The sequence below is a fragment of the Narcine bancroftii genome, chromosome 4 (genome assembly GCF_036971445.1).
Source record: "Narcine bancroftii isolate sNarBan1 chromosome 4, sNarBan1.hap1, whole genome shotgun sequence".
NCBI classification, from domain to species: domain Eukaryota; kingdom Metazoa; phylum Chordata; class Chondrichthyes; order Torpediniformes; family Narcinidae; genus Narcine; species Narcine bancroftii.
The window spans coordinates 312,189,399-312,213,606 of NC_091472.1; the positions used below are offsets into that span (position 1 = coordinate 312,189,399).

At 49.1% G+C, this 24,208-nt stretch overlaps 2 protein-coding genes across 10 annotated transcripts in view; both read left to right on the forward strand.

The window, feature by feature from the left end:
- Positions 1–3,096: 3,096 nt before the first annotated feature.
- On the forward strand, positions 3,097–7,127 carry LOC138762486 (mucin-5AC-like). Its single transcript, XM_069936238.1, has 4 exons — positions 3,097–3,152; positions 3,299–3,847; positions 3,949–7,040; positions 7,093–7,127. Exons 1-4 carry the CDS (start codon positions 3,097–3,099, stop codon positions 7,125–7,127), a joined length of 3,732 nt encoding a protein of 1,243 aa, XP_069792339.1.
- A 431-nt stretch (positions 7,128–7,558) lies between these two features.
- Positions 7,559–24,208, forward strand: part of cnppd1 (cyclin Pas1/PHO80 domain containing 1) — a 77,159-nt gene continuing 60,509 nt past the window's right edge. For 4 of the 9 annotated variants that reach the window (XM_069935916.1, XM_069935915.1, XM_069935923.1 and 1 more), the window contains exon 1: positions 7,559–7,651. In XM_069935916.1, coding sequence (XP_069792017.1) covers positions 7,583–7,651 — 69 coding nt within the window. In that variant the 5' untranslated portion in view covers positions 7,559–7,582. Of the gene's footprint in view, positions 7,652–9,584; positions 9,672–10,372; positions 10,543–11,270; positions 11,351–11,991; positions 12,129–24,208 lie in introns of all 9 variants that reach the window. The other 5 variants (XM_069935919.1, XM_069935918.1, XM_069935921.1 and 2 more) reach the window with 5 other exon arrangements.

Here is a 24,208-nt window from a genome sequence, read left to right on the forward strand (position 1 = left end):
ACACCTGGGCGGCTGTCAATCAGCCGACCTGAATGGACCAAGCCCCACCCGGTCAACTGTCAATCACCCTCCAGGATAGAAGCCACATCCAACCCCTCAAGGTCAGTCCCAGCTACTCTCACAGCCAGCTCTGTGGAAGTTTGTGTAGAATAAAGCCTGTTGAACAGTCCTTATGTTTTGTGTCTGCTTTTCTGCTCAATAGTGCATCACTCTCTGCTGCTGTTCATTTAGAGGAACTGATACATGATGCATGTATGGCTGGATTCAAGTCTGATCAGATCAGAGAGAGACCCTTGGAAAAGGGCGATCGAAGCCTGCAAGAACTCATCGACCTGGCAAAAGCACTCGAGACTGCACAGCTGAATGCGGAGGTCTTCTCCTCGGGAAAAGCGGCTGCTACGTGGAGAGCACAGGCACCGCCATCTTGGGTCGTGGGGTTCCAGGTCACTGCTGGCGCCATCGAGCACCCAAAGTGCCAATTCTGCGGCCATGTGACAATTCCTCGTAAGAGAGCCTGAAGTGCTATATGTTCCACCTGCGGGAAGAAGGGACACTACAGGAATGTTATGTAGGCCCCAACCTTCCTCCAGCAGCGCCACATGCGCCGGCAGCTGCCACCATCTTGGATCGTGCCACTTCCAGCTCCACTTCTGGTCGCGGGGAACGGCTTGGCGGGACCATGGGGACGGCAAACCAGGACAGCACCACTTCCCGCGTCACTTCTGGTGGCGAGGAGCAGCATCGCATGAGTGGCATGGGAGCAGCCATTTTGGAGGCAGCCTCAAACCAGTACTACAACAGCGATTCTGACAGCAATAAGACATTGGCCTCGATTACCCTGGATCAGGACAGCCCACATCAACTGGCCAAGACCATGAAAGACATCGAGGTAAACAGTCGCATCATGAACTGCCTATTAGATACAGGGAGCACAGAGAGCTACATTCACCCAGGCACCAGTGCTACTCATTGCGGTAACTCCAGCAAAGAGTAAACACTTTGGCCTCAATATCCCACTCAGCTGAGATCTACGGCAGCTGCACCATGAGTACAAGAACTTTCTTATTATGCCACAGCTCTGCGCTCCAATCATACAGTGCCAGCTCAAGAGCATCCGAATGCAGGTTGAAAGGCCATGCCCCCTCCCCACGGTCCGCAACTACCAATTTTCAAACCACCTGATCTCCCCTCCAAACATGGCCTGCCATCCTGGCAGATGACCCCGGGCCTGTCCTGCTCCTGGAGCGTACCAGGAGCCACAAGACTGACGCTCTGATCGAGAAGGTCCACCTCCTCCATGCAAACCCCCAATATGCTTTTGTGGAGTACCAGGATGGGCAGCAAGACACAGTTTCCATCTGAGACTGGCGCACGCAGGGGACCCCTTGACCAACCGATCAACATCCATTCACGGTATCCCCGGCCAGCTGGCGCCACTAATTGCACCCGAAGCCCAAGCCCAGCCCCAGACCAGGCAACCCAAAGGTCCTATTAACCATCCTCAACCACTGGGGGCACAGCCTGTCGTACAAGACACTGCCTGGGAGCCAGCAGCTGAACCATAGCAAGCCCTGCGATGGCCACAACAGATGAGACCATTGGACAGGCTGAACCAGTAATTGACATTGAATCACTTCACCCCACCAGACTTGTTTTAAAAGAAGGGGTGAATGTGATGGAACCACTGTATAGCTATTAGCACTGTCTGGATGAACATACGATATGGGCTGGACCGCCCCCTGCACCTGTGACTCCCCTCATAAATCCCCATAAAGGCTGTACTGATGTCTTAAAGGTAATTAAAGCCTATTAATCATGACTCTCAGTCTAATGTGGTTGATCGATAGCATTACAACCCCTGAGCATAAATCCCTCATAATGGACACAGCCCAGGACAACACAAGCAAAACCCTCCCCACTATCGAGAACATCTACAGGATACGCTGCCGTTGGAGAGCAGCAGTGATCATCCAGGATCCACACCACCCAGCACATGCTCTGTTCTCACTGCTGCCATGAGGAAAGAGGTCTAGGTGCCACGTCTTGGGCCACCAGGTTCAGGAATAGCTGCTACCCCTCCACTGTCAGACTTTTCAATGACAAATTCAATCAGACACTCATTTAAGGAGTCTTACTTTTGCACTTTATTGATCTTTTCTTCCTTTCTGCTTTCCACAGTCAGTTTGTTTTAATTTCTTTATTTATTTGCATGTGTATATTGAGTACAGTTTTTGGTACTACCAATACATGGTCATTTTGCCAGCCTGGACCACCTTGGACTATCGGGTCCAGCCACCCTGCAATTTCAGAACACCCCGGATCATCTTGAACAACTCCTGGCTACCCTTGTACCCCCCGGCCAACTAAAGACACCCTGAACCTTGTCACACTACCCTGGACCATCCTGGACCACCCCAGACCATTCCAGACAGTCCCAGATCACTTAGGAACATCCTGGACCACCTAATACCATCCCCAGCCCTCACTCCAGACCATCCTAGCCATCCTGGACCCACTCTGGCTCTCACCCCGAACCATCCTGAAGCATCCTGGACCACCCCAGACCACCTCCAGCCTTCAGCCTGGAACATCCCAGATTACTCAGGCTGGTTTGGACCACTCTGGACCATGTTGGACAACTCGGAACTCCCCAGACCACCAAGGATTAATGCAGATGACTCTGGACTACTCCAGACCATCCTGGGCCAACCTGGAGCATTTCAAATTACCTGAACCATCCTTAACCACCCCAGACCACCTTGAACCGTTTCAGACCATCCTGGATTACCCTGGACTGTCTGGATAACCTTGGACCACCCCGGTCCATCCCAGACCATCCTAGACTGTCCTGGAACATCCCAGACTATCCTGGATCACTCCAGACCATCCTGGACCACCTCAGATCATCCTGGACATTCAGCAGTAAACCTGGAGCATCCTGAACTGTATCAGACTACCTCGAACCACCCTGGACCACCCCGGACCATCCCAGACCATTCTAGACTACCACAGACAATCCCGGAATACCGCTGACCACCCCAGACCATCCCGGAGCACTCTGGGACCACCTTGGAACATCCCAGACCACCTCTGGCCATGCCGGATGATAACAGACTGCCCAAGACAGTTCCAGACCACCATAGCCCAACAATGTACCATCCCGGATGATTATGGATGATAATGGACTGCCCATGACTGTCCCAAACCACCTTGGATCATAATGGACTGCACAAGACCTTCCCGGCCCATCCTGGCCCCACAGTGTACCATCCTGAACCACCCTGGCTTCACTGGGCAGGACCACCCTGGCCCCACAGGGTAGAACCACCCTGGCCCCACAGGGTAGAACCACCCTGGCCCCACAGGGTAGAACCACCCTGGCCCCACAGGGTAGAACCACCCTGACCACCACAGGGCAGGACCACCCTGGCCCCACAAGGAAGGACCACCCTGACCCCACTGGGCAGGACCACCCTGGCCCCACTGGACAGGACCACCCTGGCCCCACAGGGCAGGACCACCCAGGCCCCACAGGGCAGGACCACCCTGGCCCCACAGGGCAGGACCACCCAGGCCCCACAGGGCAGGACCACCCAGGCCCCACAGGGCAGGACCACCCTGGCCCCACAGGGCAGGACCACCCAGGCCCCACAGGGCAGGACCACCCTGACCCCACTGGGCAGGACCACCCTGGCCCCACTGGACAGGACCACCCTGGCCCCACAGGGCAGGACCACCCTGGCCCCACTGGGCAGGACCACCCTGGCCCCACAGGGCAGGACCACCCAGGCCCCACAGGGCAGGACCACCCAGGCCCCACAGGGCAGGACCACCCTGGCCCCACAGGGTAGGACCACCCTGGCCCCACAGGGTAGAACCACCCTGACCACCACAGGGCAGGACCACCCTGGCCCCACAAGGAAGGACCACCCTGACCCCACTGGGCAGGACCACCCTGGCCCCACTGGACAGGACCACCCTGGCCCCACAGGGCAGGACCACCCTGGCCCCACAGGGCAGGACCACCCTGGCCCCACTGGGCAGGACCACCCTGGCCCCACAGGGCAGGACCACCCAGGCCCCACAGGGCAGGACCACCCTGGCCCCACAGGGCAGGACCACCCAGGCCCCACAGGGCAGGACCACCCTGGCCCCACTGGGCAGGACCACCCAGGCCCCACAGGGCAGGACCACCCAGGCCCCACTGGACAGGACCACCCTGGCCCCACAGGGCAGGACCACCCAGGCCCCACTGGACAGGACCACCCTGGCCCCACAAGGAAGGACCACCCTGACCCCACTGGGCAGGACCACCCTGGCCCCACTGGACAGGACCACCCTGGCCCCACAGGGCAGGACCACCCTGGCCCCACTGGGCAGGACCACCCTGGCCCCACAGGGCAGGACCACCCTGGCCCCACTGGGCAGGACCACCCTGGCCCCACAGGGCAGGACCACCCAGGCCCCACAGGGCAGGACCACCCTGGCCCCACAGGGCAGGACCACCCAGGCCCCACAGGGCAGGACCACCCTGGCCCCACTGGGCAGGACCACCCAGGCCCCACAGGGCAGGACCACCCAGGCCCCACTGGACAGTACCACCCTGGCCCCACAGGGCAGGACCACCCAGGCCCCACTGGACAGGACCACCCTGGCCCCACAAGGAAGGACCACCCTGACCCCACTGGGCAGGACCACCCTGGCCCCACTGGACAGGACCACCCTGGCCCCACAGGGCAGGACCACCCTGGCCCCACTGGGCAGGACCACCCTGGCCCCACAGGGCAGGACCACCCAGGCCCCACAGGGCAGGACCACCCAGGCCCCACAGGGCAGGACCACCCTGGCCCCACAGGGTAGAACCACCCTGGCCCCACAGGGTAGAACCACCCTGACCACCACAGGGCAGGACCACCCTGGCCCCACAAGGAAGGACCACCCTGACCCCACTGGGCTGGACCACCCTGGCCCCACTGGACAGGACCACCCTGGCCCCACAGGGCAGGACCACCCTGGCCCCACTGGGCAGGACCACCCTGGCCCCACAGGGCAGGACCACCCTGGCCCCACAGGGCAGGACCACCCAGGCCCCACAGGGCAGGACCACCCTGGCCCCACTGGGCAGGACCACCCAGGCCCCACAGGGCAGGACCACCCAGGCCCCACTGGACAGGACCACCCTGGCCCCACAGGGCAGGACCACCCAGGCCCCACTGGACAGGACCACCCTGGCCCCACAAGGAAGGACCACCCTGACCCCACAGGGCAGGACCACCCTGGCCCCACAGGGCAGGACCACCCTGGCCCCACTGGGCAGGACCACCCTGGCCCCACAGGGCAGGACCACCCTGGCCCCACAGGGCAGGACCACCCAGGCCCCACAGGGCAGGACCACCCTGGCCCCACTGGGCAGGACCACCCAGGCCCCACAGGGCAGGACCACCCAGGCCCCACTGGACAGGACCACCCTGGCCCCACAGGGCAGGACCACCCAGGCCCCACTGGACAGGACCACCCTGGCCCCACAAGGAAGGACCACCCTGACCCCACAGGGCAGGACCACCCTGGCCCCACAGGGCAGGTCCACCCTGGCCCCACTGGGCAGGACCACCCTGGCCCCACAGGGCAGGACCACCCTGGCCCCACAGTGCAGGACCACCCAGGCCCACAGGGCAGGACCACCCTGGCCCCACTGGGCAGGACCACCCAGGCCCCACAGGGCAGGACCACCCAGGCCCCACTGGACAGGACCACCCTGGCCCCACAGGGCAGGACCACCCAGGCCCCACTGGACAGGACCACCCTGGCCCCACAAGGAAGGACCACCCTGACCCCACAGGGCAGGACCACCCTGGCCCCACAGGGCAGGAACACCCTGGCCCCACTGGGCAGGACCACCCTGGCCCCACAGGGCAGGACCACCCTGGCCCCACTGGGCAGGACCACCCTGGCCCCACAGGGCAGGACCACCCTGGCCCCACAGGGCAGGACCACCCAGGCCCCACTGGACAGGACCACCCTGGCCCCACAAGGAAGGACCACCCTGACCCCACAGGGCAGGACCACCCTGGCCCCACAGGGCAGGACCACCCTGGCCCCACTGGGCAGGACCACCCTGGCCCCACAGGGCAGGACCACCCTGGCCCCACTGGGCAGGACCACCCTGGCCCCACAGGGCAGGACCACCCTGGCCCCACAGGGCAGGACCACCCAGGCCCCACTGGACAGGACCACCCTGGCCCCACAAGGAAGGACCACCCTGACCCCACAGGGCAGGACCACCCTGGCCCCACAGGGCAGGACCACCCTGGCCCCACAGGGCAGGACCACCCAGGCCCCACTGGACAGGACCACCCTGGCCCCACAGGGCAGGACCACCCAGGCCCCACTGGACAGGACCACCCTGGCCCCACAAGGAAGGACCACCCTGACCCCACAGGGCAGGACCACCCTGGCCCCACAGGGCAGGACCACCCTGGCCCCACTGGGCAGGACCACCCTGGCCCCACAGGGCAGGACCACCCTGGCCCCACAGGGCAGGACCACCCAGGCCCCACAGGGCAGGACCACCCTGGCCCCACTGGGCAGGACCACCCAGGCCCCACAGGGCAGGACCACCCAGGCCCCACTGGACAGGACCACCCTGGCCCCACAGGGCAGGACCACCCAGGCCCCACTGGACAGGACCACCCTGGCCCCACAAGGAAGGACCACCCTGACCCCACAGGGCAGGACCACCCTGGCCCCACAGGGCAGGACCACCCTGGCCCCACTGGGCAGGACCACCCTGGCCCCACAGGGCAGGACCACCCTGGCCCCACTGGGCAGGACCACCCTGGCCCCACAGGGCAGGACCACCCTGGCCCCACAGGGCAGGACCACCCAGGCCCCACTGGACAGGACCACCCTGGCCCCACAAGGAAGGACCACCCTGGCCCCACAGGGCAGGACCACCCTGGCCCCACTGGGCAGGACCACCCTGGCCCCACAGGGCAGGACCACCCTGGCCCCACTGGGCAGGACCACCCTGGCCCCACAGGGCAGGACCACCCTGGCCCCACAGGGCAGGACCACCCAGGCCCCACTGGACAGGACCACCCTGGCCCCACAAGGAAGGACCACCCTGACCCCACAGGGCAGGACCACCCTGGCCCCACAGGGCAGGACCACCCTGGCCCCACAGGGCAGGACCACCCTGGCCCCACTGGGCAGGACCACCCAGGCCCCACAGGGCAGGACCACCCAGGCCCCACTGGACAGGACCACCCTGGCCCCACAGGGCAGGACCACCCAGGCCCCACAGGGCAGGACCACCCAGGCCCCACAGGGCAGGACCACCCTGGCCCCACTGGGCAGGACCACCCAGGCCCCACAGGGCAGGACCACCCAGGCCCCCCCACTGGGTACCATCCCACACCACCGAGATATCCACTCGCGCCCCGCCCCGGAGCCTGGAGCCGCGCGGCCACGCCCACTCCCCTCTGGCCCCGCCCCTCCCCTCTGGCCCCGCCCCTCCCCTCTGGCCCCGCCCCTCCCCACTGGCCCCGCCCCCAGGCCCTCGCCCCGCTCCTCCGGCGACAAGATGGCGGACTGGGTGGATTCGCTCTTCCACTCGCGCTCCTTCCCGTGCTGCGACCTGCAGGAGTTCAGCGTGAGTGTGACCCGGGTCGACCCCCCCCCTCGACCCCCCCCCTCGCCCCCCCCCCCTCGCCCCCTCCCTCCCACCGGGCCCTGGTCTCCGGCGTCGCGTCCCGCCCTGCTCCCGGCGCCCCCGCACCGTCGACGGCTACGCGAGTGGACCCAGCCCCGGGGATCGGGCCTAGTGAGGCGGGTCGGGGACGGGCTGTGGGGGGAGGGGGGGTCGGGGACGGGCTGGGGGGGGAGGGGGGGTCGGGGACGGGCTGGGGGGGGAGGGGGGGTCGGGGACGGGCTGGGGGGAGGGGGGAGGGGACGGGCTGGGGGGGGAGGGGGGGTCGGGGACGGGCTGGGGGGGAGGGGGGTCGGGGACGGGCTGGGGGGAGGGGGGAGGGGACGGGCTGGGGGGGGAGGGGGGGTCGGGGACGGGCTGGGGGGGAGGGGGGTCGGGGACGGGCTGGGGGGAGGGGGGAGGGGACGGGCTGGGGGGGGAGGGGGGGTCGGGGACGGGCTGGGGGGGGAGGGGGGGTCGGGGACGGGCTGGGGGGGGAGGGGGGGTCGGGGACGGGCTGGGGGGGGGAGGGGACGGGCTGGGGGGGAGGGGGGTCGGGGACGGGCTGGGGGGAGGGGGGAGGGGACGGGCTGGGGGGGAGGGGGGACGGGGGGTCGGGGTTGGGCTGGGGAAAAGGGGGGTCGGGGACGGGCTGGGGGTAAAGGCGGGTCGGGACGGGCTGGGGGGGAGGGGGGGTCGGGGACGGGCTGGGGGGAGGGGGGAGGGGACGGGCTGGGGGCGGAGGGGGGGTCGGGGACGGGGAGGGGGGAGGGGACGGGCTGGGGGGGAGGGGGGACGGGGGGTCGGGGTTGGGCTGGGGAAAAGGGGGGTCGGGGACGGGCTGGGGGTAAAGGCGGGTCGGGACGGGCTGGGGGGGAGGGGGGGTCGGGGACGGGGAGGGGGAGGGGATGGGCTCGGGGCGGGGGGGGGTCGGGGACGGGGAGGGGGGAGGGGACGGGCTGGGGGGGAGGGGGGACGGGGGGTCGGGGTTGGGCTGGGGAAAAGGGGGGTCGGGGACGGGCTGGGGGTAAAGGCGGGTCGGGACGGGCTGGGGGGGAGGGGGGTCGGGGTTGGGCTGGGGGGGAGGGGGGGTCAGAGGCTCATGAGCTTGGCTTCGGCGTTTAGTTTGAGGATCAAGTCCTCTGATTGAACCAGAGTTCTCCAGACCTCGATGCAAAGAACGCAGACATACATGCAGACGTAACACACATACAGGCAAACGTATGCAGGTCAAGTATGTCATCTATACCAATAAATCAATACATATTGTTTTTGTAAATGTGAGAGTTTCAGATGTTGTGAGTGGTTCCTTTGGTCGCAATTTTTAATGAATATTTTATTTAAAATGTAAACCATGATACATAAAATTAGTAACCTTAATATAAGTTATAAAATATTAATAGATATACTTGGCATATAACAAAAACTATATACCCCTTACTAAAACTACCCTCCAAACTCCCCCCTAACTACCCCTTGTAAATACAAATGAAAGGATAGAGAAGGGAGATGTAAGCGATAATGACATCGATAAATATCGTGGGTTGAGATATTTCACCACTCCAAGGCAGAAGTATTTAAAATTTTAAACCCATATAATCTAAATAAGGGCTCCAAACTCTGCAATAGAAAAAAAATAATTATCCTGTTAAATTGTTATTTTTCCAATGGTATACAAGATTTCAATTCTGTATCCCATCAAAATAAATTCAACTCCTTATCATTTTTCCAATTCATTGCAATACATTTTTTTGCATCAGCTCATACTTGTCTCAAGAATGCTATTTGAAATTTATTTAATCTTAATTCCAAACAAATCTCAACCGTCCGTGGGTAGAAGCTGCTCCTCAGCCTGGTGGTGCTGGCTCTGATCTTCCTGTGTCCCTTTCCTTGAAAGGTTCGAGAGATTTATCATATATTGGACTGGGCTGATGTTAGCAGACAGATTCTGTCCACTGGTTGAGGAGAAGCTGCAAACACTGAGGTTAATCTTTGTTTATTTCAAAGATGCATTTTATTCACAGTTTTAAAATGAAAAGTTAAGGAAAGCAACGCAAAAGTATTTTACTTTCTCAGTGCCAGGCCTGATAGAAGGGGTGGCTAAACTTGCTTAACGTATGAGCCACATACGATAAACATCAGATGTTTGAGGGGGGCCACAAGAAATGAATGAATATTATCTGTACATGCATCTTTTTACTCTTAAATGCACATTTTGTGACAAAAAAATTGCATAAAAATTAAGAAAGACATCTATCTAATATTCTTTTTTAAACTGCTGATTTGCATTAGTTTCATTAATTAAAAAGTACACCTATACATTCCTAATATTTTGTTTATCGTTGGTAAGTCCACTTTCTGGGTGTAGGGAGCTTGGATGGGCTGGTGGCCAGAGTCTGTGGCGGGGCATCGGGAGCTCCAGTGTGTGGGCAGCCAGGGCCGAGGCAATAATCCGCGGTCAGGGCATCGGGAGCCTCAGAGGGTGGGCGGCCTGGTCACACACTGACACTCTGTTAATTTCACTGCCCGCAACATGCTACAATCACGTGATTGCAAGCCATGCTACCATTGTGAGCACCGGCTTGTACGATTCCTGACTCAGCCAACATATTTCTGGGAGCCGCACATTATGTCTAAAGAGCTGCATGTGACTCACGAGCTGTGGTTTTGCCTCCCGTTCTATAGTTTCAATGGACATAATCTGAATATGTAGACTAAAAGGCAGTATGAATGTATAACGGTAAAACACAAGTCTGCAGACACTGTGGTTGAAGAAAAATTACAATACTGGAGAAACTCAGCAGATCAAACAGTAGCACAGATTGTCAACATTTTGAGCTTGAACCCTTCCCCAGGTATGATGAATGTAAAATGGCTTTGTGTTGTTTTCCTTTGATAATATTTTTATTGGGAGCAAAGTTTATCTTTGGAATAAAACAAGTAGTTTAGGTGTTTTCTCTTGTTTTCCTCAACCACTTGAGAGTCTGTGTGCCAAAATCAGTTAGCTGATGAGGGCGCTGAAGGCAAAACTACGGACACTTGGTGAGTCTGAGGGGACTTTTGTTTGCTTCTCTTTCTCTGTTCTCGCTTCACTGCTGGTCTTAGCCCCTCAATTTGCAGCAGTCGCGGGACCCTAGACTATGGTAGCCTCACTGGTTAGCATAGCGATTAGTGCAACGTTGTTTCAGTACCAGCGACCTGGGTTTGAGTCTTGGCGTTGACTGTAAGGAGTTTGTACATTCTGTCTTGAGTGGCTTTCTCCAGGTCCTTCATTTTCCTCCCACTGTTCAAAATGTACCAAGGGTTGTAGGTGTAATTGGGTGGCATGGGCCGAAAGGAATTGTTACCATGCTGTATGTCTAAAATTAAAAATATAATTTTAAAATCTTGTCCTTATGACAAGCTCATAAGGTTCTTGTTGTGGAAATGTCAACACTGAGTTTAAGTTGCTCAGGCAGTAGTAGTTAATCCTTTTAATAACAAAATAATACTCTGGTTGTGGCAGAACTGGTTGATGCAGAGTTTCACTGATATTCTTGCTACTTTATCCAATCACAGTCATCAACAATGTCTATTTATCTAGAGCCAAATGTGCCCTGAGTTGCTGACAGGAGCAGTCTCAAACAAAACATAAGTTGATGCCAGGCTGTGTGTCATGAAAAGGTAAGTTGCAAGTAGTGTCCCTGCTGTGTGCAAGCTTCCAATGAGACTTTCTCATCAGTGAAATTAGAGAGCAGATTTTAAGATTCAAGGTTCCTTTATTGCCATGTAATAAAAACTGTGCAATATTTCTCAAAATTTGCTTTAGTCTGCAGTAATGCAGACAGATTTGCCATTGGCAGAAATGACCTGAAGTGACTCTTTCAGAGAAAGAGTCCCCCTCGGAGTCACCGAGTGTCCATGGATTTGCCTCCAATGTTCCTGCAGACACAGACTCCAGTCCAAACCATCATCAGCTGCCTGAGCTCCAGATTCGAACCTCTGGCAGCCCTTCAGTGCCCCTTCAGCCAGTCTCCAACAGTCCGCCGCCTGATATGAATCACTCGACTGCAGATTTTGAAGTTTCAGGCCTAGAAAGCTGAAAGCATAGCTACCAATTCCAAACCAAATAAATTTGGAAGATGCTTGAATTGCCAGAGGTCCATGAGGCACAAATATCTGGTGAGAAATGAAGGCCATGAATGAATTTGGAAATGAACATTAAAATTGTTGCACTGTTAAATCAGAGTACACTGTGGGTACACAGGAGAGGTAGTTGGTACAGGGTAGGATTGACCAGCATCTTTTTTATGATTGCCTTAAAGTGAGCTTGTGCAAGGTGGAAATGGGCCACGAGGTGGAGAAGTAGGCTGACCCAGAACAACAGAGCTGGATAACTTTGAAGTTGAGAACAGGTGTCAAAGGAAGTTGAGCGAACAGAGTGGTGTTACAGGATGGAAAAGTAACAGTTTTTTTTTAAATTTTTTATTTTTCACACTATAAACCATATTGATCAAGATACATACATTTTCCTTCTTAAATATATAGTGTCGTTTTCTTCCCCCTTCCCTCCTCCCCTCCCTCCCTCCCTCATCTCCCCTCCCATTTATTTAAAGTTCAGAATATAAGATACATTAAACCCGTCAAACAATGTTGTCACTCAATAAAAATAAACAAGAAATTCCACTGAGTCAATTCTTTTCATTCTCTTCTCCTTCTGTCATTTTAGGTGGTAGATGTCCCTGGTAGGTTTTCTCTATTATGTTTCATGTATGGCTCCCATATTTGTTCAAATATTGTAATATTATTTCTTAAATTATATGTTATTTTTTCTAATGGAATACATTTATTCATTTCTATATACCATTGTTGTATTCTCAAGTTATCTTCTAATTTCCAGGCTGACATAATACATTTTTTTGCTACGGCTAGAGCTATCATAACAAATCTTTTTTGTGCTCCATCCAAATCAAGTCCAAATTCTTTGTTTTTTATGTTACTTAGGAGGAAGATCTCTGGGTTTTTTGGTATATTGCTTCTTGTGATTTTATTTAATATCTGGTTTAGATCTTCCCAAAATTTTTTCACTGTTGTTCCCGTTTCCTTTTTACAGCGAAAACATCTGTCAGATACTGTTGGGTCCCATTTATTTAACTTTTGAGGTGTAATGTATAGCCTGTGTATCCAGTTATATTGTATCATATGTAACCTCGTGTTTATTGTATTTCTCATAGTTCCGGAGCATAGCTTCTCCCATGTTTCATTCTTTATCTTTATGTTTAGATCTTGTTCCCATTTTTGTTTAGTTTTACCATTTGTTTCCTTGTTCTCCTTTTCTTGTAGTTTAATATACATGTTTGTTACAAATTTTTTGATTATCATTGTGTCTGTAATCACACATTCAAAATTACTTCCTTCTGGTAACCTCAGACTGTTTCCCAATTTGTCCTTCAAGTAGGATTTCAGTTGGTAGTATGCCAACATTGTATTGTGAGTTATATTATGTTTATCCTTCAATTGTTCAAAGGATAATAATTTATTTCCCGAAAAACAATTTTCTATTCTTTTGATCCCTTTTTTCTCCCATTCTCTAAAGGAAAGGTTATCTATTGTAAAAGGGATTATCTGATTTTGCGTCAGTATTAGTTTTGGTAGTTGGTAATTTGTTTTATTCCTTTCTACATGAATCTTCTTCCAAATGTTGAGCAGATGATGCAATACCAGAGAATTCCTACGTTGTACCAATTTTCATCCTATTTATATAATATATGTTCAGGTATCTTCTCCCCTATTTTATCTAGTTCTAATCTAGTCCAATCTGGCTTTTCCCTTGTTTGATAAAAATCTGATAGGTATCTTAATTGTGCGGCTCTATAATAATTTTTAAAGTTTGGTAGCTGTAAGCCTCCTTGTTTATACTATTCTGTTAATTTATCTAGTGCTATCCTCGGTTTCCCCCCTTTCCATAAAAATTTCCTTATTATTTTCTTTAACTCCTTGAAGAATTTCTCTGTTAAGCGTATTGGTAATGTCTGAAATAGGTATTGTATCCTTGGGAAAATGTTCATTTTAATACACTTTATCCTTCCTATCAGTGTTAGTGGTAAGTCTTTCCAATGCTCTAAGTCATCTTGTAATCTTTTCATTAGTGGATACTAATTAAGTTTATATAGATGGCCAAGGTTTTTATTTATTTGTATACCTAGGTATCGCATTGCTTGCGTTTGCCATCTGAATGGTGATTCTTTCTTAAATTTTGAGAAATCCGCATTATTCATTGGCATTGCTTCACTTTTATTTACGTTTATCTTGTAACCCGACACTTCTCCATATTCCTTCAATTTCTTATATAATTCTTTTATTGATAGTTCTGGTTCTGTTAAGTATACTATAACATCATCCACAAATAAACTGATTTTATATTCCTTGTCTTTTATTTTTATCCCTTTTATATTATTTTCTGTTCTTATCAATTCTGCTAGTGGTTCTATAGCTAACGCGAACAATAAGGGTGATAGTGGGCATCCCTGCCTTGTTGATCTGCTTAAGTTAAATTGCTTTGATATATATCCATTTACTGTCACTTTCGCCAATGCCCCCTTATATAATGCTTTAATCCAACTAATATACTTCTCTGGTAAACTGAATTTTTGCAATACTTTGAATAAATAATTCCATTCTACTCTGTCAAAGGCCTTCTCTGCGTCTAAAGCAACTGCTACTGTTGGAGTTTTATTTCCTTCTACTGCATGAATTAAGTTAATAAATTTACAGATATTGTCTGTTGTTCATCTTTTTTTAATAAATCCAGTTTGGTCTAGATTTACTATTTTTGGTACATAGTCAGCTAATCTGTTTGCTAATAGTTTAGCTATTATCTTAATCTGTGTTAAGTAAAGATATTGGTCTATATGACGCTGGTGCGAGTGGATCTTTCCCTGTCTTTGGTATTACTGTAATTATTGCTGTTTTGCATGAATCTGGTAAGCTTTGTGTTTTATCAATCTGGTTGATTACTTCCAGAAGGGGAGGAATTAATAAATCTTTAAATGTTTTATAGAATTCTATTGGGAATCCATCTTCTCTTGGTGTTTTATTGTTCGGTAGTTTTTTTATTATCTCCTGTATTTCTTCTATTTCAAATGGTTTTGTTAATTTATTTTGTTCCTCTATTTGTAATTTTGGTAGTTCAATTTTAGTTAAAAATTCATCTATTTTGTCTTCTTTCCCTTCGTTTTCAGTTTGATATAATTGTTGGTAGAATTCTCTGAAGTTTTCATTAATCTCCGTTGGATTATATGTGATTTGCTTGTCTTTTTTCCTTAATGCCAATACCATTCTCTTAGTTTGTTCTGTCTTAAGCAGCCATGCTAGAATTTTGTGCGTTTTTTCTCCTAGTTCATAATATTTCTGTTTTGTCTTCATTATATTCTTCTCCACCTTATATGTTTGTAGTGTTTCATATTTTATTTTTTTATCTGCCAATTCTCTTCTTTTAGTTGTGTCTTCCTTCATTGCTAATTATTTTTCTATATTTACTATTTCCCTTTCCAACTGCTCTGTTTCCTGATTGTAGTCCTTCTTCATCTTAGTTACATAACTTATTATTTGCCCTCTGATGAACGCTTTCATTGCATCCCATAGTATAAACTAATCTTTCACTGATTCCGTATTTATTTCAAAGTACATTTTAATTTGTCGTTCAATGAATTCTCTAAAATCCTGCCTTTTAAGTAGCATGGAGTTTAATCTCCATCTATACATTCTTGGTGGGATGTCCTCTAACTCTATTGTCAATAACAGGGGTGAGTGGTCCGATAATATTCTAGCTTTATATTCCGTTTTCCTAACTCTCTCGCATGCGAGCTGATAACAGGAATAGGTCTATTCTTGAGTATGTTTTATGTCTACCCGAATAATATGAATATTCCTTTTCCTTTGGGTGTTGTTTCCTCCATATATCCAAAAGTTGCATTTCTTGCATCGATTTAATTATAAATTTGGTTACTTTATTCTTTCTGTTAATTTTTTTCCCAGTTTTATCCATGTTTGAATCCAAATTAAGGTTGAAATCCCCTCCTATTAGTATGTTCCTTTGCGTGTCTGCTATCTTCAAAAAGATATCTTGCATAAATTTTTGATCTTCTTCATTAGGTGAATATACATTGAGTAAATTCCAAAACTCCGAATATATCTGACATTTTATCATTACATATCTCCCTGCTGGATCTATTATTTCCTCTTCTATTTTGATTGGTACATTTTTACTGATTAATATAGCTACTCCTCTAGCTTTTGAATTATATGATGTCCTATCCAATCTCTCTTTAATTTCTTGTGTTTCACTTCAGTTAAGTGTGTTTCTTGTACGAATGCTATATCAATTTTTTCTTTTTTCAGTAAATTTAACAGTTTCTTCCTTTTGATTTGGTTATGTATTCCATTAATATTTAAAGTCATATAGTTCAACATAGCCATTTCATACTTTGTTTATCTTTCCTTTCCGTTTTCTCATCATCACTTTTCCTTCTTATCCATTTCTGCTTTCTTCTTTTGAACACATTATAAGACAACATTTCTAAAACATAAAATATTTCCATTATTCTCCTATCTAAAATTCCTTTAACCCCACTATCCCCTCCCCTTCCTGAGTTGCCCTTGTCGGGCAACCACATCTCCCCTCTCCATTTGGATTTGCGAATTCACTCGCAAGCGTCAACTGATTTTGCAGTGACCGTAATTCTTCCCCACCCAGCCCCCCCCAGAAAAGATTTTAATCTTCATATATAACAAAGGTCACTCTCTTAATTCCCCCCTACTTCCTTTCTTCCCTTTCTTTCCCTTCTTAGTTCTTACCTATACTCTATTTTTTTTAATATATATATATATATATACGTACATACATGCACATATATATATATATATATATATATATATATATCTTTTCTTTGGCTTGGCTTCGCGGTCGAAGATTTATGGAGGGGGTAAAGGTCCACGTCAGCTGCAGGCTCGATTATGGGTGACAAGTCCGATGCAGGACAGGCAGACACGGTTGCAGCGGTTGCAGGGGAAAATTGGTTGGTTGGGGTTGGGTGTTGGGTTTTTCCTCCTTTGTCTTTTGTCAGTGAGGTGGGCTCTGCGGTCTTCTTCAAAGGAGATTGCTACCTGCCGAACTGTGAGGCGCCAAGATGCACGGTTTGAGGCGATATCAGCCCACTGGCGGTGGTCAATGTGGCAGGCACCAAGAGATTTCTTTAGGCAGTCCTTGTACCTCTTCTTTGGTGCACCTCTGTCACGGTGGCCAGTGGAGAGCTCGCCATATAACACGATCTTGGGAAGGCCATGGTCCTCCATTCTGGAGACGTGACCCACCCAGCGCAGCTGGATCTTCAGCAGCGTGGACTCGATGCTGTCGGCCTCTGCCATCTCGAGTACTTCGATGTTAGGGATGAAGTTGCTCCAATGAATTTTGAGGATGGAGCGGAGACAACGCTGGTGGAAGCAATATATATATATATATACACACACACCCATATACACACATACATATAGTTCGTGGTCATTTTTGCTCTCGTTACATGTCTTCATCTCTGTCTGTTTTGTAGTTGTTCTGCAAATTTTCGTGCTTCCTCCGGATCCGAGAATAGTTTGTTTTGCTGCCCTGGAATAACTATTTTAAGTACCGCTGGATACTTTAGCATAAATTTATATCCTTTTTTCCACAGGATCATTTTTGCTGTATTAAACTCCTTCCTCTTCTTCAGGAGTTCAAAACTTATATCTGGATAGAAAAAAAAATTTTGACCTTTGTATTTCAGTGGTTTTTTGTCTTCTCTTATTTTCCTCATTGCTTTCTCCAATATATTTTCTCTTGTTGTATATCTTAGGAATTTTATTAGAATGGATCTTGGTTTTTGTTGTGGTTGTGGTTTAGGAGCTAATGTTCTATGTGCCCTTTCTATTTCTTCCTGTAATTCTGGTCTTCCTAGGACCCTGGGGATCCATTCTTTTATAAATTCTCTCATATTCTTGCCTTCTTCATCTTCCTTAAGGCCCACTATCTTTATATTGTTTCTTCTATTATAATTTTCCATTATATCTATCTTCTGAGCTAACAGCTCTTGTGTCTCTTTAACTTTTTTATCAGATTCTTCTAATTTCTTTTTTAAGTCATCTACTTCCATTTCTATGGCTGTTTCTCATTCTTTCACCTTGTCCATTCTTTTTCCTATATCTGACATGACCATCTCTAATCTATTCATTTTTTCTTCTGTACTTTTTATTCTCCTTTTTATTTCACTAAATTCTTGTGATTGCCATTCTTTTACTGATTCCATATATTCTTTAAAAAAAATATATCCATGTACTTGCCCTTCCCTTCTTCTTCCATTTCTCTGTGTTCTTCCTCTTCTTCTGAGTCCACTCCAGGATCTGTGTCCTTTACCTCTGTCTCTTCTGGTTTTCTCGTTGGTTTGTTTGTTTTATCTTGTTGAGTATTTTTGGTCTTCTTATTTTTATTAGAAGTGTCTTGCTGCTGGCCTTCTTCCTCTGGGTTGGTCATCTGTTGTTTCTTTGATTTCTTTTTACTCTCTTCTTTCTTGTTCTTGTTATTTTCTATGTTTTCCTCTTGCTGCTTTGTTGTGGTTGTCAATTTCAGCTGTGGAGATTGACTCCTCAGCTGGTCCCCCCTCCCGTCAGTGTTATTTTTGTCTTGTGCGGTTGCGCACTTTTGTTTGGCTCCGTGAGCCATTTTTGTAGTCCCGAGTTCGGGGCTTCAACTGACCTGAGGGAGCGGGCTTCTCTCTCCACGGCGGGCATCCTCGCACAGGTAAGGCCTTCACCTTCTTCTTCCAACGTCTTTTCTTCTTCTCTTCTTCCCGTTGCTTTTGGCTTTTCTTTCTTCGCTGCCATTTTTTCCACACCTTTACTTTCACTTTATTTTGGTTTTTGTGTTTGTGCCTTTGTTTTTTCACTGTCTTTTTTTTACTTTTCTGGAGAGGGCTGGAGTTCCCCGACCGGCCACTACTCCATCACGTGACTCCTCCCTAAAAAAGTAACAGTGTTAATGAATTTGACAGCTATATTCCCGTAGGGCGGCATGGTTAACATAGTGGTTCGTGCCATGCTGTTTATTGGTGTCAGCAGCCCAGGTTCTGTTTGTATGTTCTCTCAGTGTCTGAGTGGGTGCCCTCCAGGCGCTTTGGTTTCCTCCCACCCTCCAAAACAGTTAAATAGGGGGAATTTGGGCGACTTGGGCTCATGGGCCGGAAGGGCCTGTGTGTCTAAACTTTTTTTTAATTAAAATTCTCAAGTGGAAAGTTTGATAAATGTTGGATGGTTAAATGGGTTGGGGCTTCACCTTTAGAGTTAAAAAAGTTAAGATGTTAATGAATTATTTGATGTGGGGAAGTTGGACAGGGTCGATACTAAAGAAGTTGCACCTCGGGGGGATAGGGAATGAGATCCATAGGCATAATTTCAGAAAGGGATTTGTCTATTTAAGAGGGGAACAGAATTTCTTCTTGGTTAAGTAAATCCTTGAATCATCTGGTTTCTGAATCTTTCCCAGAGATCTGTAGAGGCTGAACTGAGAGATTTAAGGCTGAGTTAGATGTGGTTTACAGAGAACATCGAACTAAGGTCGTGCATGGCATGAGCTATAGTCTGAGGAACCATCGGTCTCACTCCTTCAATTTATTGTATCAATTTCACTGGACAGCAAATTTTTCAAAAGGTTTGCATCCTGAAAAACATTGAGGAATATAATAGATAACTTCAAACTGAACATAAAAATACTTTCAGATTTTCTGTATTACATGGGAAGCTAGATAAACATTTATTGAATTGAAAATGTTTAATGGCATAGTGATTTTGACACATGACATTAGTTCAACTGACCTAAAAATGTTTTGCCGCTGATCTTAGTTTGCAATCAGCATCTGATGCCTCTTGTGTCAGTGTCCAACAATAGTCAGCCAGCAGTGATGGATTCCAGTTGTCCTGAAACTGCCGTTCCATGGTCGCAATGTCCTGGTGAAACCTTTCGTCAATGACTGCACCAAGCTCAGCAGGGAAGACGTCCAAGTGTGAATGCAGAAAATAAATTTTCAATGACATGCTGCACTTTATGCTTTTGTGGGCTTGAAGCTCAGGTTGTATAGATTTTTAGGTTTTAGATAGGTTATATGATTAGAATTTTTAAAGGAGATTTTCATGATTAGCTGCCCAAAATCCATAAAATACACCCAAAAGTATTCAGGAAGCAAAGCAAAATCTTCCTTGTCCAGTGCTGTCTGCATATAGAGGGGTTCTCAACATTCCCTCCCTTCCCTCCCCCCTCCCACCAGTCAAATACTACCTTAAATAATTCCTTACTAACCACAGAGCACCTCTGGCATATTGCTGAAGAGTGATAGCATTTTGAAACCCAACTGATCAAGAAATGTAGTATTGAATCACTTAAACTTTTAAAATCTTTTGCTTCTTCATAGTGCTCAGAGAGTAAGCTTTTAGATTTGCTGACACTTCATTTACCGGAAATATTCGGGTATAATCCGTTCCGTGTATAATGTGACCCCTCCATTTTTTAGGGGAAAAATGTTACCCCTATGTATAATACGGCCCCCTCACCCGCCTGAGTCGCGCTGCCGTCTCTCACGACCCCCTCTCCCCTCACCCAGCTGAGTCGCGCTGGCATCTACCGTCCGGCTGCCCGAGTCACGCTGCCGACTTCCCCTTGCCTGCCCGCCCGAGTCGCGTTGCCATCTCTCACGACCCCCCTTCCCCTCACCTGACTACTCCTCGCCTGTCCGGCCACCTGAGTCGCGCTGCCGACTACCTCTCGCCCGGCCGCCTGAGTCACGCTGGCGTCTACCGCTCAGCTGCCCAAGTCGCGCTGCCGACTACCCCTCGCCTGCCCGAGTTGCGCTGCGAGTTGCAGAATTTTTTTTAAAAAATTAACTCTCGTGTATAATGCAACCCCCCCTCCTTTTTTTTTGGAGGGGAAATTTTTTCACATTATACTCAAATATTTACAGTAAGCAAAATAATTCTTTCTGTGCATATTGACAAATTCATTGTTTTCAAACCCAATTGCTGAGTTCAACTTTGCCAAAATAGCTTCTGCTATTTCAGATCATTAACACAGATTAACCTCAAACTTAGTTGCTCCTTCTTGGGTCGGGCTGAAGTCAAAGAGTTTTTGCAATGGAAAAAATAACATGCTGTTTGCTCTTTGTCTGGCCAAACTAAGAGGGGTTGCCAAACACATGAAACCTTCCAACCTGATGAAAATCTATGAGGATGAAAATTCAGCCAAAAGTCAACTATGTGAGCTGGAATTACATGTGGGTTTCACTGGCTTGCATTCAAGAGCTGGGTGATCAACCATAATGTTGAGTGTTAAGTGTAGTAAAGTGGGGAGCACTCCAAATTTGACCCGAAAAATTGGTCCTAAAAATTTGACGATTACACAAGTATCGACAGTAGAATCTTTTTTTAAAATTCCTCCAATTAAGCGGCACGGTCAGCATGGCGGTCAATGCAATGTTATTACAGCACCACAACCCGGGGTGCAACTCCCAATGTGTCTGCAAGGGGTTTGTATGTTCTCCCCATGTCTGCATGGGGTTCCTCCGGCTGTTCAGGTTTACTCGCACCCTTCAAAACATATCGTGTTGTAGGTTAATTGAGTGGCACGGGCTTGAGGGTTGAAAGGGCCTGTATTTTTAAATTTTAAAAAAGTAACTCACCATTTTCCCATTTGGTCCTTGAAATGAGTTAGAGTCATTTCTTTGCATGGAATATTTCTTAACATTTGATGTGTATATTGGCAGTAAACATTCAGGGATACTTTGAAGGGATGCAGATGATTTTTAATTGACGAGTGGGAAATGATTATAGACCAGACTGATGTGCCATAAGCAAGGATCAGACTTGTATCATTCTATAGGCTTTTATTAACAGAAGAAGCCACCTCTACTGACAAGTGGGATAAGTTGCACCATTTGTTATACCAGTAGGGTGGAGCCATAACCAATAGCAAGCAGTCGGCATAATACATGGCATCACTGCACAGGCCATTAAGGTTGCTGCCAATTTCTGAAGGGGAAAAAATACTTCTTTCTCACATTTCTTTCTGTTTTTGTTTGTGTATGCTCTTTGTCTCAACTGGTTAGTCTTGCTACTGCTTCACTTTGAACCAATTTGCAAAGTTTGGTGAGAAATAAGTGTAATCTGGAGGGACAAAAACACTGGATGTTGGAATTTGGAGCAAAAGGGAAAATGTTGCAAGAAGTGGATGAAACAGCTTCTATGAAGGCAGACGGATGGCCAGTGTTTTGGCTCAAGATCCTGTGTCAGGACTGAGAGTGACAGGAACCAGGTGAGGGAATGGTAGTGTTGAGACAGAAGATGAACGGTGGAAGCAAAAGAAAAAAAATAGGTAGATGGAGCCCGGATGGGGAGGGGATGCGAAGGGTTGGCAGGTGAGAGATTGGGTCGTCTGGGATTGTACTCGCTGGAATTTAGAAGAATGAGACGGGATCTTGTAGAAACAAAATCATAAAAGGTATAGATAAGGTAGAGGTAGATGGGTTGTTTCCATTGGTGGGGGAGACCGGAACTAGGGGACAAAGCCTCAAGATGCATGGGAGTAGATTTAGGACGGAGATTAGGAGGAACTGCTTTTCCCAGAGGGAGGTGAATCTGTGGAATTTGCTGCTCATTGAAGTCTATCTCAGTCAATATATTTAAAGCAATGTTGGATAGACTTTTAGCAAATAGGAGACTTAAGGGATGTGGGATAAGGCAGGTTGGTGGAGATGAGCCGATCATAACATAACAATTACAGCACGGAAACAGGCCATTAGGCCCTTCTAGTCCGCACCGAACCAAACACCCCTTTCTAGTTCCACCTCCCTGCACAATGCCCATAACCCTCCATCTTCTTCTCATCCATATACCTGTCCAACCTTTTCTTAAATAATACAATTGACTCCGCCGCCACTATTTCTCCCAGAAGATCATTCCACACAGCTACCACTCTCTGAGTAAAGAAGTTCCCCCTCATGTTACCTCTAAACCTCTGCCCCTTAATTCTTAACTCATGTCCTCTTGTTTTAAACTTTCCTCCTCTTAACGGAAATAGTCTATCCACATCCATTCTGTCTATCCCTTTCATAATCTTAAATACTTCTATCAAATCCCCTCTCAACCTTCTACGCTCCAAAGAATAAAGACCCAATCTGTCCAATCTCTCCCCATACTCCAGATGCTTAAACCCAGGCAACATTCTGGTCAACCTTCTCTGCACTCTCTCCACTCTGTTTATATCCTTCCTATAATTAGGCGACCAGAACTGCACACAGAACTCCAAATTAGGCCGCACCAACGTCTTATACAATCTCAACATCACCTCCCAACTCCTATATTCCATGCAATGATTGATAAAGGCCAGCATACTAAAAGCCTTCTTCACCACCCTATTCACGTGAGTTTCTACCTTCAGGGAATGATGTACCGTTACTCCTAAATCTTTCTGCTCTTCTGTATTCCTCAATGCTCTCCCATTTACCACATATGTCCTATTCTGATTCTTCTTACCAAAATGAAGCACCTCACACTTATCAGCATTAAATTCCATCTGCCATTTTTCAGCCCACTTTTCTAAGCAGCCCAAATCCCTCTGCAATCCTTGAAAACCTTCTTCATGATCTCATTGTTGGCGTGGCAGATTTGACAGGCCGGATAGCCGACTCCTACTCCTATTTCATAGGTTCTTATGTGATGTGAAGACAGGAGAGACTGTATGTACTGGAATCTCAAGCAAAAAATGTGCTCGAGGGACAGTGAACAGCATCTGTGGGGTGAAGTCAAAGTCTATGGTCAAGTAATTTCATCGGGACTGAGAGTGGAGAGGGATGTTGGTTTAAAGAGGAGAGGGAGAGATGAGATTTTAGAGAGGTGGGGCAAAGTTTTGGGATGGTGGTGTTGGGAGACAGTACAAAGAGGAAAAAGGGGCAGGTGGAGCCAGATGAGAGGAGGGGAGACAGAGGAGGGAGGGTGATAATGAGCAGATAAGCGAAGGATGTTGGGTGGGTGGAACCAGGTGGAGGAAGGAATAGAAAGGTAAGCCAAGGGGGAAAAGAACCAGAAAGACAGAAAAAAAACATAGAGCCTTACACCACAGTTTAGAGTGAAACACGAAAGTTTGCAGGTGCTGTGATAATGATAAAAACACATGCAAATGCAAAAATCAATCAGGCCGCCAATCAACCCACGATGTTGTGCTGGCCTACGTAAAACTACTCCACAACAATCTAATTGTTACCCACCTCACATATATAAACTACTATTTTGTTTTACGTCCATGCGCCTAAATGTCTTGAATGTTCTGATTGTACCGGCCTCCACCATCGCTCCCAACAATGCAGGCACGCACCATTCTCTGTGTTTAAAAAAAAAACTTGCCTCTGACATATGTGGATGACGAGCAAGGAAGCACATGTGGAGGGAGGATAAATTAAGGGAATAAGGGAGGGT

Coding starts and splice junctions, on each gene's coding strand:
- LOC138762486 (XM_069936238.1), top strand. CDS start 3,097: ATGCCGGATGATAACAGACTGCCCAAGACAGTTCCAGACCACCATAGC. Junction 3,153..3,298: donor GACCACCATAGCCCAACAAT/GTACCATCCCGG, acceptor TTCACTGGGCAG/GACCACCCTGGCCCCACAGG. Junction 3,848..3,948: donor GACCACCCTGGCCCCACAGG/GTAGGACCACCC, acceptor CCCACTGGGCAG/GACCACCCTGGCCCCACTGG.